The sequence below is a fragment of the Canis lupus genome, chromosome 6 (assembly GCF_048164855.1).
Source record: "Canis lupus baileyi chromosome 6, mCanLup2.hap1, whole genome shotgun sequence".
In the NCBI taxonomy this organism is placed as follows: domain Eukaryota; kingdom Metazoa; phylum Chordata; class Mammalia; order Carnivora; family Canidae; genus Canis; species Canis lupus.
This window is the reverse complement of record NC_132843.1, coordinates 62,325,355-62,339,892: the sequence shown is the minus strand read 5'-3', so window position 1 is coordinate 62,339,892 and position 14,538 is coordinate 62,325,355. Positions and strand designations below refer to the sequence as shown.

Sequence of the window (14,538 nt, the reverse complement as noted above, 5' to 3'; positions counted from 1 at the left end):
CTAAATAATTTATTCAGAAATTGTGATTTTTGTTGCTATTTTATCTGGATTTTATTTAATTATATTTTAAATGCCTTTCTAGACCTTCAGTCACTAATAATAACTAAAATAAAGTATGATATAGATGAAAATTGTTGAATGTTGATTTAAGTGTTGAATGTGGGTGATGTGCACATAGCCATACATTTTTACTATTCTCTCTCCTTTCTATATGTTTGAAAATCTTTAGAATACTCATGAAAAATAAGAAGTCACTAATAACAATAGAAAAACTCCAATTATGAAATAGAAACTGAGGTTTCAAAGCATGGTTTTGTTTTTAGATTGAAGATGCTCAAGTTCAAGACACTGGTCGCTACACCTGTGAGGCAACAAATGTTGCTGGAAAAACTGAGAAAAACTATAATGTCAACATTTGGGGTAAGTGTGATTATATGTAATTAATTTAAGATCACTTATAGATAGACTTCCTTATCCTAAGTGTGTGTAATTTTGATGTGGAATGGTTTTCCTCTCCTGCCTGAGCTTATTCCCTTTAGCTCTTACAACCAGTATCTTCTAATGATTGATCTTTCTCCATGAACTGATGATCAATTGAAATAAGTCAAAAGGCCAAGTCATGCATGTGGATTCTGTGTGTGAGAGAGAACACCCACACTTGATGGGAGGTGGGATTACTCTACTGACCAGTTAGAAAAGTTATCCTTGCTTGAAATTCTACCATATGTTACCAATTAAGATAATTTTTAGGAATTATCACTTTTACTCAGCTACAACTGTATGCTAATTGTTAAAAAGTACCCCCATTTCCAGCATATTCACCTTTATGTTATTTACTTCTTTAAGTTCATTTATAACATGTCATGCTCTCCTAATTTTGATATTTGTTTAAACTTTTTAGCTACTGAGATAATGAGCTGAGATTTATCTTGGATTTGTAAAAATTTATTCAAAACCACATTTAAAATAAAAATAGGTAGAGGAAATAATTTGATTCCAGTGGAAAGAAAATATGTTTTAAAACTTTAAAAGCATGTATTTATGTAGAAAATGATTTGTTAATGATAAATCACCCTTTTAAAATTTTTAAAGGAAAATTAGGAGAGGTGCTATTCACTCTTTTATAAAAGATTAATTTACCTTTAAATAGTATAATTTACTAGGTGGTAATTTATCTACTACATATTAGTTATGTGTCATTAACATATGTCCTTGCCTCCTTCCATCCTTTTTCTTCCTCCATTACTCCTTCCTTTTCTTTCTCACTTCTTTCCAATAGGAAGAATATTTGTATAACTTCCAATATGGACAAGATGCTGAACTAGGTGTTGTCAAGTAAAGGTTGAAAAGAAGAAAAATTAGGAGAGATGATCAGTTAGAAAGTGAGGCGATAAATTCATTATTGTGATGCTATCTTGAAGATAGCTGTAGAGTGTCCATGTGAAGCTGTCCTCAATGCAGGCAAAAATAGAAGCCTATAATTTGAAGAGAGAGAGAGAGAGAGAAAATATTTTAAATATAAACTTGGAGACATGATTATATATGTGGCAGTTGAGGTCCCTTAGAGAATAAGAGTGTGTACAGAAGAGTATTGTAGAATGACTCTCACATGTACCATATAAGAAAAGAGACAGAAAAAATACACAAATGAGAAACTGAGAAGAAGCAGTGAAAGAGGTGAGGGAAAACGTGTGTCATGAAAACTAAGGACAGTAGTGTTTCCAAAAGAAAAAACATAGACAACAAATAAATTGGACATAGATGGGTGGGTAGGTGAATAAATGAATAATGTCATATATTGCAGAGAAATGAAATTAGACATAAACTGCAAAGTGTAGTTTACAAATAAGATGAATGCCTCTTAAAGAAAAGCAATTAAATAATGGAAAGTAGTTTATGGTAGATAAAATAATAAATGATAGGGGGAGAAAGTTGATACATCAAGGATAGAGTCACTCAAAAAATATTAATGATGTGTCTCTCTGTTCTAGTCACTATGCTTCATGCAGGCATAGAGAGGTTGATGAGAAAGACAAAGACACTGGTCTCACAGAACATGTAGTCTGCTGCTGCAGAAATATCTTTACTTTAAATAGCCAATTAAAATTAAATCTCCTAAGAGATTTTATGAGAGTATTTGTGAAAAGACATACCAGGATTTATGACATCTAACTGAGATTCTAAGGATGTGCAGGCATTAGCTCTCAAAGGGGATGGAAGCAACACCTGGAGAATACTGTCTGCATTCATTGAACTAAGCATCATTCACTATGGAGCCTGGTGTGGTGAAGTGGAGAATAAGAAGATATTAGGTAGGAAAGGTTAAAAGGGGCAGATTGAAAAAGACCCCTAAAACAAATTTTTAAAGATGGATTTGATTCTTGAGGCAATTGAGTACTGTTAACATGATTTTAAGAAGGACTAAGGTGTTCAGATCCATATTTGGGGAATAAAACAGATAAACTCTAGTAGTATTAAAGAAATTGAATTAAGGACTAATGGATTACATGGAGAGGTGTGAAAACAAGAAGAGTAAAGGATGGATGTCAGTACGAGTTGGCCAACTAGGCCGTGTGGATAGCAGTGTCCTTCCCTCAGAGAAGGAACACAGGTAACTGAGTTCAGTTGTGGGCAAGTCAAGTTTGAAAGGCATCCAAGTTGAGATGGTTAATGGTCAGGTATAAAAATCTGGACCTCAGATGGGGTCTGCTTTACAAATACAGATTTGCAAGTATTTGTGTCAATGGAAGCCATGGGAGCAGAGGAGGGTGGAATTGAGGTTGGACATGGTGAACTTATAGTGATGGCAATCTATGTAATTGTCATTTTCTTCTGCTGAGTTTTCCATCTGTCATTTTCTTCTGCCGAGTTTTCCGAGTTTTCTGAATAAACTGTAATATTCATCCAGAAGAAGGGTGTTGTAAAATAGGAAGTACAACAGTGCAAGGTAGTTAGGATTATTGGCAAAGGAGTAGTTGAAATTATTGATCATGAAATCTAAGCTGGAGAGCCAGTAAACAAGATTGAGGCAGCTGGATTGGGAGGTTTTTGAGAGGTGAAAAGACTTGTGATTCAATTAGGTTGATGAAATGAGAATTGGGAATAATTGAGTAAAAGAGCTATAAGGACAGAGCAGTAGAACACATTCTAGATGATGAACATGGTGGAGAAAGGATGAGGAGATCAAGGATGGGAGTAAGCCATGATGGTAAGATTGGATAGACATGTAGATGTTGAGTTCATACAGAAGAATGCCAGGTCTCCATGTGAAGGGGAAGGAATAAAACAAGTACCAGGCTGTTCAGTTAGTACAAAAAGAATGGTGAGTTCATAGATGATGGTGAGGGAGAAAGACAAGTAAATTGGTGGCATGAGCCTCAAAGGAATAGGTTTTCACACGGGGGCAGTTGAAGTTGAATAATGCCTGGAAGGCATTGAGAATGAGTTGAATTCTCCTCCGACTCATCAACTCCCAGGAGCTTGGGAGAACAAGGTCCCACACCATACTGCAGCCAGAGAAGCATCATGAAGGGAGAGTTCAGCCAGCAAAGGCAGACTCAGACTCCTTGAGAGAAGTGTGGTAGTCAGGGTTCACTTAAAGGTTCCAAAGGGAAGCCGAAGGACAGTGAGGAGGAAGGTTGTGCATTCTAGAAGATGTAACATATCCATTTCTTAGATCAAAGAAAAATAATGTCTGTCCCGTAAAATAATGTTGTAAACCTGGTGTTTTCCAGTTCTGTTCAGTATCTGAGACATCAAAACTGGCTGAGCACAACTGACGGTTAAGTGTAAATTTGGTAGATGCTTTAGCTTTTTGATGCAAGAAGTCTAATTATCTATAGTGCATTAGCTTCTTTGTATGCCACTCTGAATAGATGTATTAATTAAGCTCCTATCTATGAGAACAAGAAGTCTGCTAATAGGTATTTATTCTACATCTTACAGTTGACTTATAATATGGTATTGATATGTCAGCCTCAAGTGCTAATTATTTCCTTGTGTCATTTGATTAGAAACCTTTTTTTTTTAATGTAAAGTATTAGGAAATTTTATGTTAAGTCAATGTAAAAATAGTATTTTTTCATTTTTTTTCATCTTTCAGTACCACCAAGTATTTATGGTTCTGATGAACCTGCTCAACTTACAGTCATTGAAGGGAATCTCATTAGTTTATTGTGTGAATCAAGTGGTATTCCACCCCCAAATCTCATTTGGAAGAAGAGAGGTCAGTATTCATCGTCAACATTTATAAAATTATATATAAATGTTACATGAATTTATATTTTGTTTGACAAACAGATCAGTTTATAGACAAACTTTCCTGGGGTTTGCATACTAAAATACTAGATAGCATGATTGCTTTATATTAAATGTGTAGCATGTGATAACACTTTATCGAGCTGAAAATACTCAGTTTTGAAACTGTTCTCCATAAAAAAATTAATTATCTGTATTAGTTGATTGCTTTATAATCTAATGCATTACAGGGTGGCTATAATGATCAAGAGTCCACCATTCAAAGAATTCTTTTTTCTTCTTTAGAGTAAACTTTAAAAAATACTTTCTATGACATTTTTGCTATATTTGTGACAGCTATGCAATGTATGTGAAGATGGAATTCTGTAGTTGAACAAATTTTCAGTTTATTAATCAACAAATATTTATTTGTATCCTTAAGTATCAGATCATCTGTATTTTTAAAATCATTTTGTCTTACTGTTTTATGATTTTATGTTATTTTTCTAAGTATGCTTTCAAATGCAATGCTGATTGAAAGAAAAATTTGGGGAAGATAATCTTGATAATGTCTCCTCTTCCTCCTGCTCCTCCTCTTCTTTCTTCTCCTCCTTCTTTTTGCATAGGATTATTTTACAGTATCATCTTCCTTTTAGGTACTCGAGCTAAGATGTAAATAAACTTATTTATCAGAGTATGTACACAAAATGCTACATATTTTTGCTTCGTATTCTGCTATTTTGTCTTTTTTGCAGGCTCTCCTGTGCTGCCTGATTCTGCAGGGCGAGTCAGAACTTTTTCTGGAGGCAGACAGTTACAGATCTCAGTTGCTGAAAAATCTGATGCAGGGCTCTATACATGTGTGGCATCGAATGTTGCTGGAACTGCAAAGAAAGACTATGGTCTCCAAGTTTACAGTAAGTTATTGATGAGCCAGACTTTCTTTTAATCTTTCTGCCTTTTCTTTTTGCTTTTTCTTTATATCTTTAAGATACATTCAAGGCAATATGGTTATAATGTACCTATCATAAGACTCACATGTTTGAATTGTGCTCACATAAACAAAGAGCAATTGTTTATTTCTGTCATTCACTTAGCAATACAGCTGTGCACTCTGCATCAGCATGCTGATAGAACACACATCAGTGTGGTTGCAATGTATTGGGGGCAGGATAGTGGATGTGTGGAATGGGGAGAGATGGCATTTTATCATAGGTTATATTTGTAAAATGCGAAAATACCTCATTTTAAAGAACATTTAATTTGTATACGATTTTAAAGTGTTTTAAATATTTGCATTATCTCATTTAACCTTTACATGAGCTGATATGAAACAAAATTATTGCCTATATTTTGTATATGTAGTAATCTAAGCCCAGAGAGGTTTCCATGAATGACCAAGGTCACATGGCTTGATTATAGTAGGACTGGCACTAGAACACAAGATTACTACTAATGCTGGCCCATTTTATTCCCCCACACACCTATGTATTAGAATTGGCCTAACTTTTTTTCTTAGAATAAGTATCAATTAGGTAAATTCAGCTGCAAAACTACAGAATAACTGGTGATTAGTGACTTAACCAATTAGAGACTTATTTTCTCTTATAATGAGAAAGCCTGAGGTTGGCAGTCCCTGGAGTTTGACAGTACCTTACTTATACCAAGACAGGAGAACTAGGATTCTCCTGTTCCTAACTTGGTGGTCTCAAGATCATTGCTGCAACTGTATCAAGTTCACAGTGAAGGCAAAAATAAGGGTAAGGCATGGTATGTTTTCTTTTCATCAAAACAGCAAAAAAATTCCAAGCCCATTTCCTTTAGCCCTCATGCCTACCAAGCAGATCTTTATTTAGATTTCATAGGCCTGAATTGATTCATGTGGCCACCTCAGGTTTCAGAGAAACAGTCTCAGCTTTTCCAACTCCTATAGTGGATGGTAGAAGGAAGAAAGGAATTGATTATGAGCAAGGCTACCATACCTATTTTATTATTAGTACTAGGAAGGCTTCTGTAAATTAGAGCTATGAGTGATAAGTTCAAGTGTTGTATAACTTGTTAAAAATCAGGGAAAGTAACAAACAGAATTCTTTTCTTACTGTGTTGATAGCTTTATTCTAAGCACAAACACATTTTTGAAACATTGGAAAGGAAGTCCACCTCTCAATATAGTAATGCCATGTCTGTTAGCCCTGGGTCCTTTCTTCAGTAGTTAGTATTTCAACATCAAAAATGAATTTGATGGCTGATAAAAATTCCTATGCAAGACTTGAAACCTTACTATTTCACTATTTTCTCTTTTTCTTCTTCTTCTTTTTTTTTCAGTTCGGCCAACTATATCCAATAGTGGCAACCACCCTACTGAAATTATTGTTACTCGAGGGAAGAGTATTTCCTTGGAGTGTGAGGTGCAGGGCATTCCACAACCTAAAGTGACCTGGATGAAAGATGGCCGTCCTTTGACCAAGGGAAGGGGAATGGAAATATTGGATGAGGGTCGCATCCTTCAGCTGAAGAACATTCATATATCTGACACAGGCCGTTATGTGTGTGTTGCTGTGAATGTAGCAGGAATGACTGACAGAAAATATGACTTAAGTGTACATAGTAAGTATACAGAAGCTCAATAAGTCAATCCACTGGCCATTGTAATCTATAGCATCCCAGATGGGAAATGCAAGCCTTCAGTGTTGGGTTTTTTATTTACAGTCTATGATTTTCTTCATGTATACCTTTTCTCTGCACCAGTCTCATCAATTATCCTTCTGTGCCTGACCTCCCATTTCTTACCTTGCTGAAACAGGCATATAATTGGATTTTCTCTTAGAAGAAAAGTGCATATTAAAGTAGATTTAATTGTCTAATTGTCTTCTTCAAGTGCTTTTGAACCAATACTATCCCAAGTACTATTCCTTGATTCTTTGTTTTCCAAATTTGCTGTCTTGGTTAGTATATGTCTAGGTTCCTTAGAGTTTACTGACTCAACATCAGTTGCTCATGAGTTGTACTGAAGTCAGCTTTAATATTCTAATTAATGAGCCATAAATGTCAATAGAAATAGACCAAATATATATATACTTGGGGACAGCCATTTGTATGCCTGTAATTTAAATTGCAATTTTAATTTAAAAAAAAATCTGTTTATTTAAACTAAAAACAAAAATAGCTTACCCACCCCCACTGTTCTCTATGAACTTGGCTATATTTATTTGTTTGTTTTTAGATTCCACATCTAAGAGAAATCATACAGTATTTATCTTTTTGTCTGACTTATTTCACTCAGCATAATACCCTTGAGGTACTTCCATGTTGTTTTAAATGGCAAAATTTTGTTTACAACTGAACAATAATCCATTGCACATATATATACTTTAATTTCTTTATCCATCCATTGATGGACATGGGTTGTTTCCATTGCTTGGCTATTGTAAATAATGCTGTGATGAACATGGGGGTGCACATATCTTTTTAAGTTAGTGTTTTCATTTTCTTCATATAAATACCTAGAAATAAAATTACTGAATCGTATGGTGGTTCTATTTTTAAATTTTTGAGGAAACTCAAAAAACCTGTTTACCAGCAGTGGCTGCATCAATTTACAGTTCCACCAGCAGGGCCCAAGGATTCTCTTTTCTCTTTTCTCTTTTCTCTTTTCTCTTTTCTCTTTTCTCTTTGCTTGTTAACTTTCATCTTCTTGATAAAAGCCATTTTAAGAGATGTGAGGTGATAGCGCATTGTGCTTTTGATTTGCATTCCCTGTTGATTAATAATGTTGAGTACCTTTTCATGTACGTTTTAGCCATCTATAAGTCTTTTTTGGAAAAATGGCTATTCATAGCCTTTGCCTATTTTTAATTGATTGTTTTGGACTAATGAATTGTATGGGTTCTTTATATATTTTTGATATTAGCCCCCTATCAGGTATATGATTTACAAGTATTTTCTCCCATTCAGTAGGTTACCTTTTCATTTTGTTGTTTCCTTTGTTGTGCAGAAGCCTTTTACTTTGATATAGTCCCAGTAGTTTATTTTTGCTTTTGTTGCTTTTTGCCTTTGGTGTCACAATTGAAAAATCTTCTCCAAGACCAGTGTCAAGGGACTTATGTTTTCTTCTAGGAGCTTTATGGTTTTAGATCTTATTTTCAAGTCTTTAATCCATTTGAGTTCATTTTTATGTATGGTGTAAGATAGTGGTCCAATTTCATTCTTTTGCATTTCGCTATGCAATTTTCCCAGCACCATTCATTGAAGCGACTGTCTTTTCCCTATCAGATATTCCTGGCTCTTTTGTTGTAAATTCATTGACTGTGTTTGAGTGGATTTATTTCCAGGTTCTCTATTCTCTGTACCATTGATTTATGTGTTTGTTTTTATGCCAATACCACACTGATTTAATTACTATAGCTTTGTAGAATAGTTTAAAATTAGAGAGCATAATGCTTCCGGCTTTCTTTCTCAAGATTGCTTTAGCTATTTGGGGTCTTCTAAGGCTCCATATAAATTTTAGTATTATTTATTCTATTACTGTGGAAAATGCCATTGGAGTTTTGATAGGGATTGCATTACAAAATAGGTTACTTTGGGTAATATGGACACTTTGATAATATTAATTCCTCAATACTTTTATGTGCCTTCTTCGATTTCTTTCGTTATTGTCTCATAGTCTTTAACATACAGGTCTTTCACTTCTGTGGTTAATTTATTCCTATGTATTTTATTCTTTTTGATACAATTGTAAATGAGATTGTTTTCTTAATTGCACTTTCTGGGACTTCATTATTAATTTATAGAAATGCAGTAGATTTTGTGTATTGATTTTATATCCTGCTACTTTAATGAATTCATTTATTCTGACAGTTTTTGGGTAGAATCTTTAGGTATTACATTTTTTTAAACTCATGGGGGCTTGAACTCACAACCCTGAGCTGAGATCAAAAGTCAGATACTTAACCAACTGAGCCACCCAGCCACCCCTGCGATTTATAAATCTACAGAAACAATGATAATTTTAATAGGCACAATTTTATAACTTGAATCCAATTAGGACATGCACAAATTCCAGTACTAATATCTTTAATTTGTAGCAAACGTGTGAGCCAAAGCAAACATAATCAGAATATAAAAGAGAAGAAGTTTCAATATTAAGTCTCTCTTTTGTTAGGCTACTTTTAATTTTTAGGATTAGGATTGTTTTTTTAGAAAACTCTGCCTATAAGAAGGTCATGAATTCATATCAGAGATTTACCAGACAAGATGAATGAGTCATAGAAAATAATTCACTACCAATAAAATAACAATATGAAAGTCATTTACTGCTATGAGTGGGGAAGAAGGGACATTTTTACTTCCAGGAATGTCACACTAAAAATACTGCTACTTCTAATGAGCTAATTGTTGTGATTGCTTATTTTGCTTACTGTTGACCAAGAAATAGAGGTCTTATTATTAACCATAGGCTGTTAAGGATTTGGTGTTTGGTATATGTTAGCTAACTTCTTTTCCTTTTCTTGTCTGTTTTATCATATAGCCCCTCCAAGCATCATAGGAAACCATGGGATACCTGAAAATATCAGTGTTGTGGAAAAGAACTCTGTGTCTCTGACTTGTGAAGCTTCAGGAATTCCCCTGCCTTCGATTACGTGGCTTAAAGATGGGTGGCCTGTCAGCCTTAGCAGTTCTGTGAGAATTCTCTCAGGTACTAGAAATTTTCATACCCTGATAATCTGGTTAGCTTCATATGGCCACAGTTTCCCCTTAATTTCTCTGTATTTTATTTTTTCTTTTTGATCTAGTTGCTTACTATAATGCTGATCATATTAAGGAAAAAATACTTAGAAGGACATCAGAAGCTACATGAAAGGGGGAGTCTCCAAATACCTCTAGATCCTCTTTAAAAAAGAAATCTCAGCACTTGCTTGTTACTTAAATCATAGGTATGTCAGAGCATTCATGCTAAAATGAGTAACAACCCATTTGAAAAGTGAGGAATGAAAAGAAGTACAGAAATTGAAGCCAAAGTCTAGAATGAATCACATTATATAACAAATCTCCATTTAATTAAGTATTTCAGGATGGATTAGTTTCCAATGAGCTAGGACTTTATGCTTATTGTAAAAAGATAATCAGCCTATTCCCCCATCGAATTATTTAAGAAAATTTATTAGCTTGTCCTTTATGGACCAGTGTAAGCGGGAAGACAGGGATCTTGAGGCCATGCCACAGGAGTCTGCACTTCACTTCCTTCATAATAATAATTAGGAAACAATCTTGCCAAGCTGTAGTTAATAAAAGGCTTGGACACGTAGAAGAATACTTAATGTGCTGAGTGAAGGCATCTGAATTCAAACACACCTCACTCTGGAAATTTTGAATTAAACCTAACAAAATGAAAGTTAAATAAACTCCTACACTTACATTAAAAAAAAAAAAAAAAAGCAATGAGGGCTGCCTGGGTGGCTCAGTCAGTTAAGCCTCCAACTCTTGATTTCTGCTCAGGTCATGATCTTACGGTTGTGGGATTGAGTTTTTGCATCGGGCTCACGCTTAGCCAGGGGTCTGCTTCTCTCCCACTCTTTCCCTCTGCCCCTCCCCCTGCTCACTCTCTCTCTCTCTAAAATAAGTAAATAAATCTTTAAAAAAGATGAAAATTAGGGTGACATGTGGCTTCAGAATTCTTATAAGAAGATCTCTGAATTGTGTTTGTTGTTCAGTATGCATTAAAAGTGTGATGTGGTTATCAAGAAAATCAATGCAGTATTTCACCACATTAATAAAATATATTTTCATGAATAAAAAAAGGAAGAGACCAATTGTATTCCGACTTAACTTACTCATTAGGAAGACTAGAAGAAGGATTTGTTGACAATATTTTCAAAGAAGGGTAACTATGATGGTGAATTATTACAAAATAATTTACATTTCCAATTGTATTAACCTGGAAAAATAAACTGTATGTAACCTTATACTTACGTAGTGAAAATTAAATTTAAATACTTGAAGAACCATGTCACAAAAAAGGATTATACTGATTCTCCCTAGTTCCAGAGGTTAAAAGGAATGCCAGTGTATGGAAGATTCTAGGCACAGAATCTCAACTGCTGAAAAATTAGGGCTCTTTTTAAATAAAAAAGCTACATCAGGGCTCCTGGAAATGAAAAAGGCAAGATAGTAGTGATGTACTGTTATCACAAAGAGTGATCTACTCTAGCTTATTATAGATTTACGGGAGTGGTGTTTTGGTTTTGTTTAGCTTTGTTTTGCTTGACTAGCAGCTGGAGATCCCTGAGTGAACACATTAAAAGTATTTGACCTTGTGGTGCTGCCAAAGGAGTCATTCAGTTTTACAGCTGAACATGTGTATTGTGCAATAGATGAATGAGAATCAGATGAATGGCACATGACTTGCTTGGTCCTTGGTCTGTTGCACACTTCTGTTTGATTAAGATTAGTTCTCCTGAGACTTTGAGTACAGATTTTCTGAAAGCAGTACTTTTGTAAAAGCCCTGTCATTGTTATGAAGTTATCTGCCAAGAAAAGATAGCTGCTAAAGGAATTTAACAGGTACAAGAAACATTTCCGTTTAACTTACTGTCAGATCTTTTTGTTGTTTTTGACCCGATTAAATGAGAGAGCCAGGAAACAAGAGAAAGATCATGAGACAGGAGGCTGAGGTTTGCAGAGCTAGCAGTAACTCCTAACCATTGTACTGATTGAATCTCTCTCAACTGGAATCATATTATGGTCTCACTAACCTGAAGTAGCAGTGAGTGCTTGGATCCTTGCCTAATTAACACAAGTTTTTTGACATGTTTAGGTAATTTCTGTATTTAACTTTCCTTATTTAAATTCAATTGGGGGAAAAATATTGAATTCTGGTAATCAGCTTTGTTTAGTAAATAAGTTACTACTAAGGTCACCTTTCAACCAGTTGAAAATGGGGAGGTTGTTTCTAGGAAAAGCTCAGTGACAGCTTGCTATATTTATAAAAACAGAAAACAGATGGACCCTCCCGAGGAGTCCAGAGCCAGGTGAATATTTACATGAAAATTTTCATGTTTAACCATTTCAATTGTTTTAGTTCCAATTCGGGAAACCAAGCAAAAGTATACCAGGTTAGAAAAGTATTATGAAATCTAAGACATGATTTACATTTTTTTTCTGAGAATTTACTTCTCTCTCTCTCTTTTTTTTTTTTTAAATTTATTCTCAAATGGTTTCAAGGACCTCTTCTCTCAATGTCTGTTCTCTCTTGGCAGACTTTGTTTCAGTCCCATTTGCTGGCTTCTCTTCCTTTGTCCTTCATTGGAGTTTCTTTCCAAATCATACCCTTCAGCATATCAGAGTTTCCCTCTCAGTCTACAAGAATTTCTTGGATGAAGAATCTCTCTTCATTACATGGAAGTTCAAAATCTAAAAAGTAAAAAAGCACAGTTGTACGAGCAAGTCAAGGGACCCCTCATAGACTTTAATTGAAATAGTTATAGGATTCTATGAAAGTCCATTGAAAACCAGTAGTTGGTCTTCATGGTTTCTTCCATTCTTTCTAAAGTGATGTCATCACAATCTGGGCTATTGGTGTAGTCCTCTTTCTCACATTCCCATTTCACATGCCCAGTGGCTAACTGGGTATCTTTTCCTAAACATCCTATCACAGTCGTCCTTCTAAAGCACAAATCACATCATGACCTTTTTTTAGTTTACACACTTCCATAGCATTTAATGAACACAATAAAGTCCAGATTCCTTGGCATGGCATTGAAGGGCCCACAGAATGTGGTCATACTCCAGCCATACTCCAGCTGGTCTTGCCTCTCTCATTTGCTCCACCTGCTCTATGTGAAGTACTACATCACCTATCTACTTTCTACTCTAGATCTTTATTCATACTTGCCTATAATGGTATCTCTCAACTCCTCTGTCCATTAAAATAAACTTGCCTTTTGGGTGCCTGGGTGGCACAATTGCTTAAGCATCAGACTCTTGGTTTTGGCCCAGGTAGTAATCTCAGGGTCATGAGATCGAAACTCATGTCAGGCCCCACACTGAGCACAGAGTCTGCTTGAGATTCTCTCTCCCTCTCTCTGCCCCTTCTGTTCATTGCTCTCTCTCAAATAAATAAATAAATCTTTAAAAAAAAAAATATATATATATATGCCTCTTAAGATTATGTTCAAACATCATGTCCCGGAAACTCCGTTTCTTGCCTGTTGTCACCTAGCATTGTACTTATTTTTTTAACCACTGAAACAAAAAACTATTTTCTGTTTCATAAACAGGGTTAAAGTATATGATGTTTTAAAAGCTTGATATTAATGAATGTGAAAGGCCTTTGAAGCATATTGACTGAATTTTACCTAAATTGAGCATTACTTGGCTTACTTGTTAGAGTTACAGATTTCTTTTTGAGTCATCCAATGGTTTGCTTCTCCAGGAGGCAGGACTCTGCGGTTGATGCAGACCAGATTAGAAGATGCTGGCCAGTATACTTGTGTTGTAAGAAATGCAGCTGGTGAAGAAAGAAAAATCTTTGGGCTTTCAGTATTAGGTATTTTTATAATTTTCAATATCTAGAAAAGCAATCTAATTGGCATTCTAGATGTAGTTAAAACTTATCCACAGCTTGATCTCACATTTATGTATTCTTTGACCCCTGGACTGACACTCTTGGCAATAATTCAATGTTAAAATAATTTGGATGTAATCAGTTGGATTACAATGGCTGAAATGCTATGTCTTTTCAGTTCGCAATTGTTCAGACTCTGGTAACTTGTTTATCGTGAATACATATGAGAGTTACTGTGGGAAAAATAAATGTCTAATAAATGTTATTAACTTGTTGACATTTTTATCCAGACTTTATAACTTATGTTACAATAAAATTCATTATAATTGAAATTCATGACATACAACTTTATATCTTAAAATTGGAATTGATCAAAATAGTCTTATGACATTACTGTAGTAAACAAATAATGATAACTTGGGGGTTTGTTTAAAGGTTGTAGCTTAATCAAAGTGTAAACATAGATGCCTATAAAATAACAACCCTGCGTTAAGAATTGTTGCTTACTTTTTCTGGGTTTTTCTTTTTTTTTTTTCTTTTTCTTTAGTACCACCTCGCATTGTGGGTGAAAATACATTGGAAGATGTGAAGGTAAAAGAGAAACAGAGTGTTACACTGACTTGTGAAGTGACAGGTAAGGGACTTAGCGCTAGTACTTCTACTGTCCTCCACTCACTGGTTATTTATTGCCAGCACTGTATATCTTAATTAGTTGAGAAAAAGTCAAACTACTATAATAA

At 34.8% G+C, this 14,538-nt stretch overlaps 1 protein-coding gene across 4 annotated transcripts in view; it reads left to right on the top strand.

Moving 5' to 3' along the window:
* The window catches only part of HMCN1 (hemicentin 1), a 458,239-nt gene that overhangs the window by 313,970 nt on the left and 129,731 nt on the right, over positions 1–14,538 (top strand). For all 4 annotated transcript variants that reach the window (XM_072830872.1, XM_072830871.1, XM_072830875.1 and 1 more), the window contains 7 exons: positions 324–420; positions 4,103–4,225; positions 4,992–5,153; positions 6,562–6,843; positions 9,764–9,931; positions 13,667–13,780; positions 14,346–14,432. In XM_072830872.1, the coding sequence (XP_072686973.1) occupies positions 324–420; positions 4,103–4,225; positions 4,992–5,153; positions 6,562–6,843; positions 9,764–9,931; positions 13,667–13,780; positions 14,346–14,432 (1,033 nt within the window). The remainder of the gene's footprint in view (positions 1–323; positions 421–4,102; positions 4,226–4,991; positions 5,154–6,561; positions 6,844–9,763; positions 9,932–13,666; positions 13,781–14,345; positions 14,433–14,538) is intronic.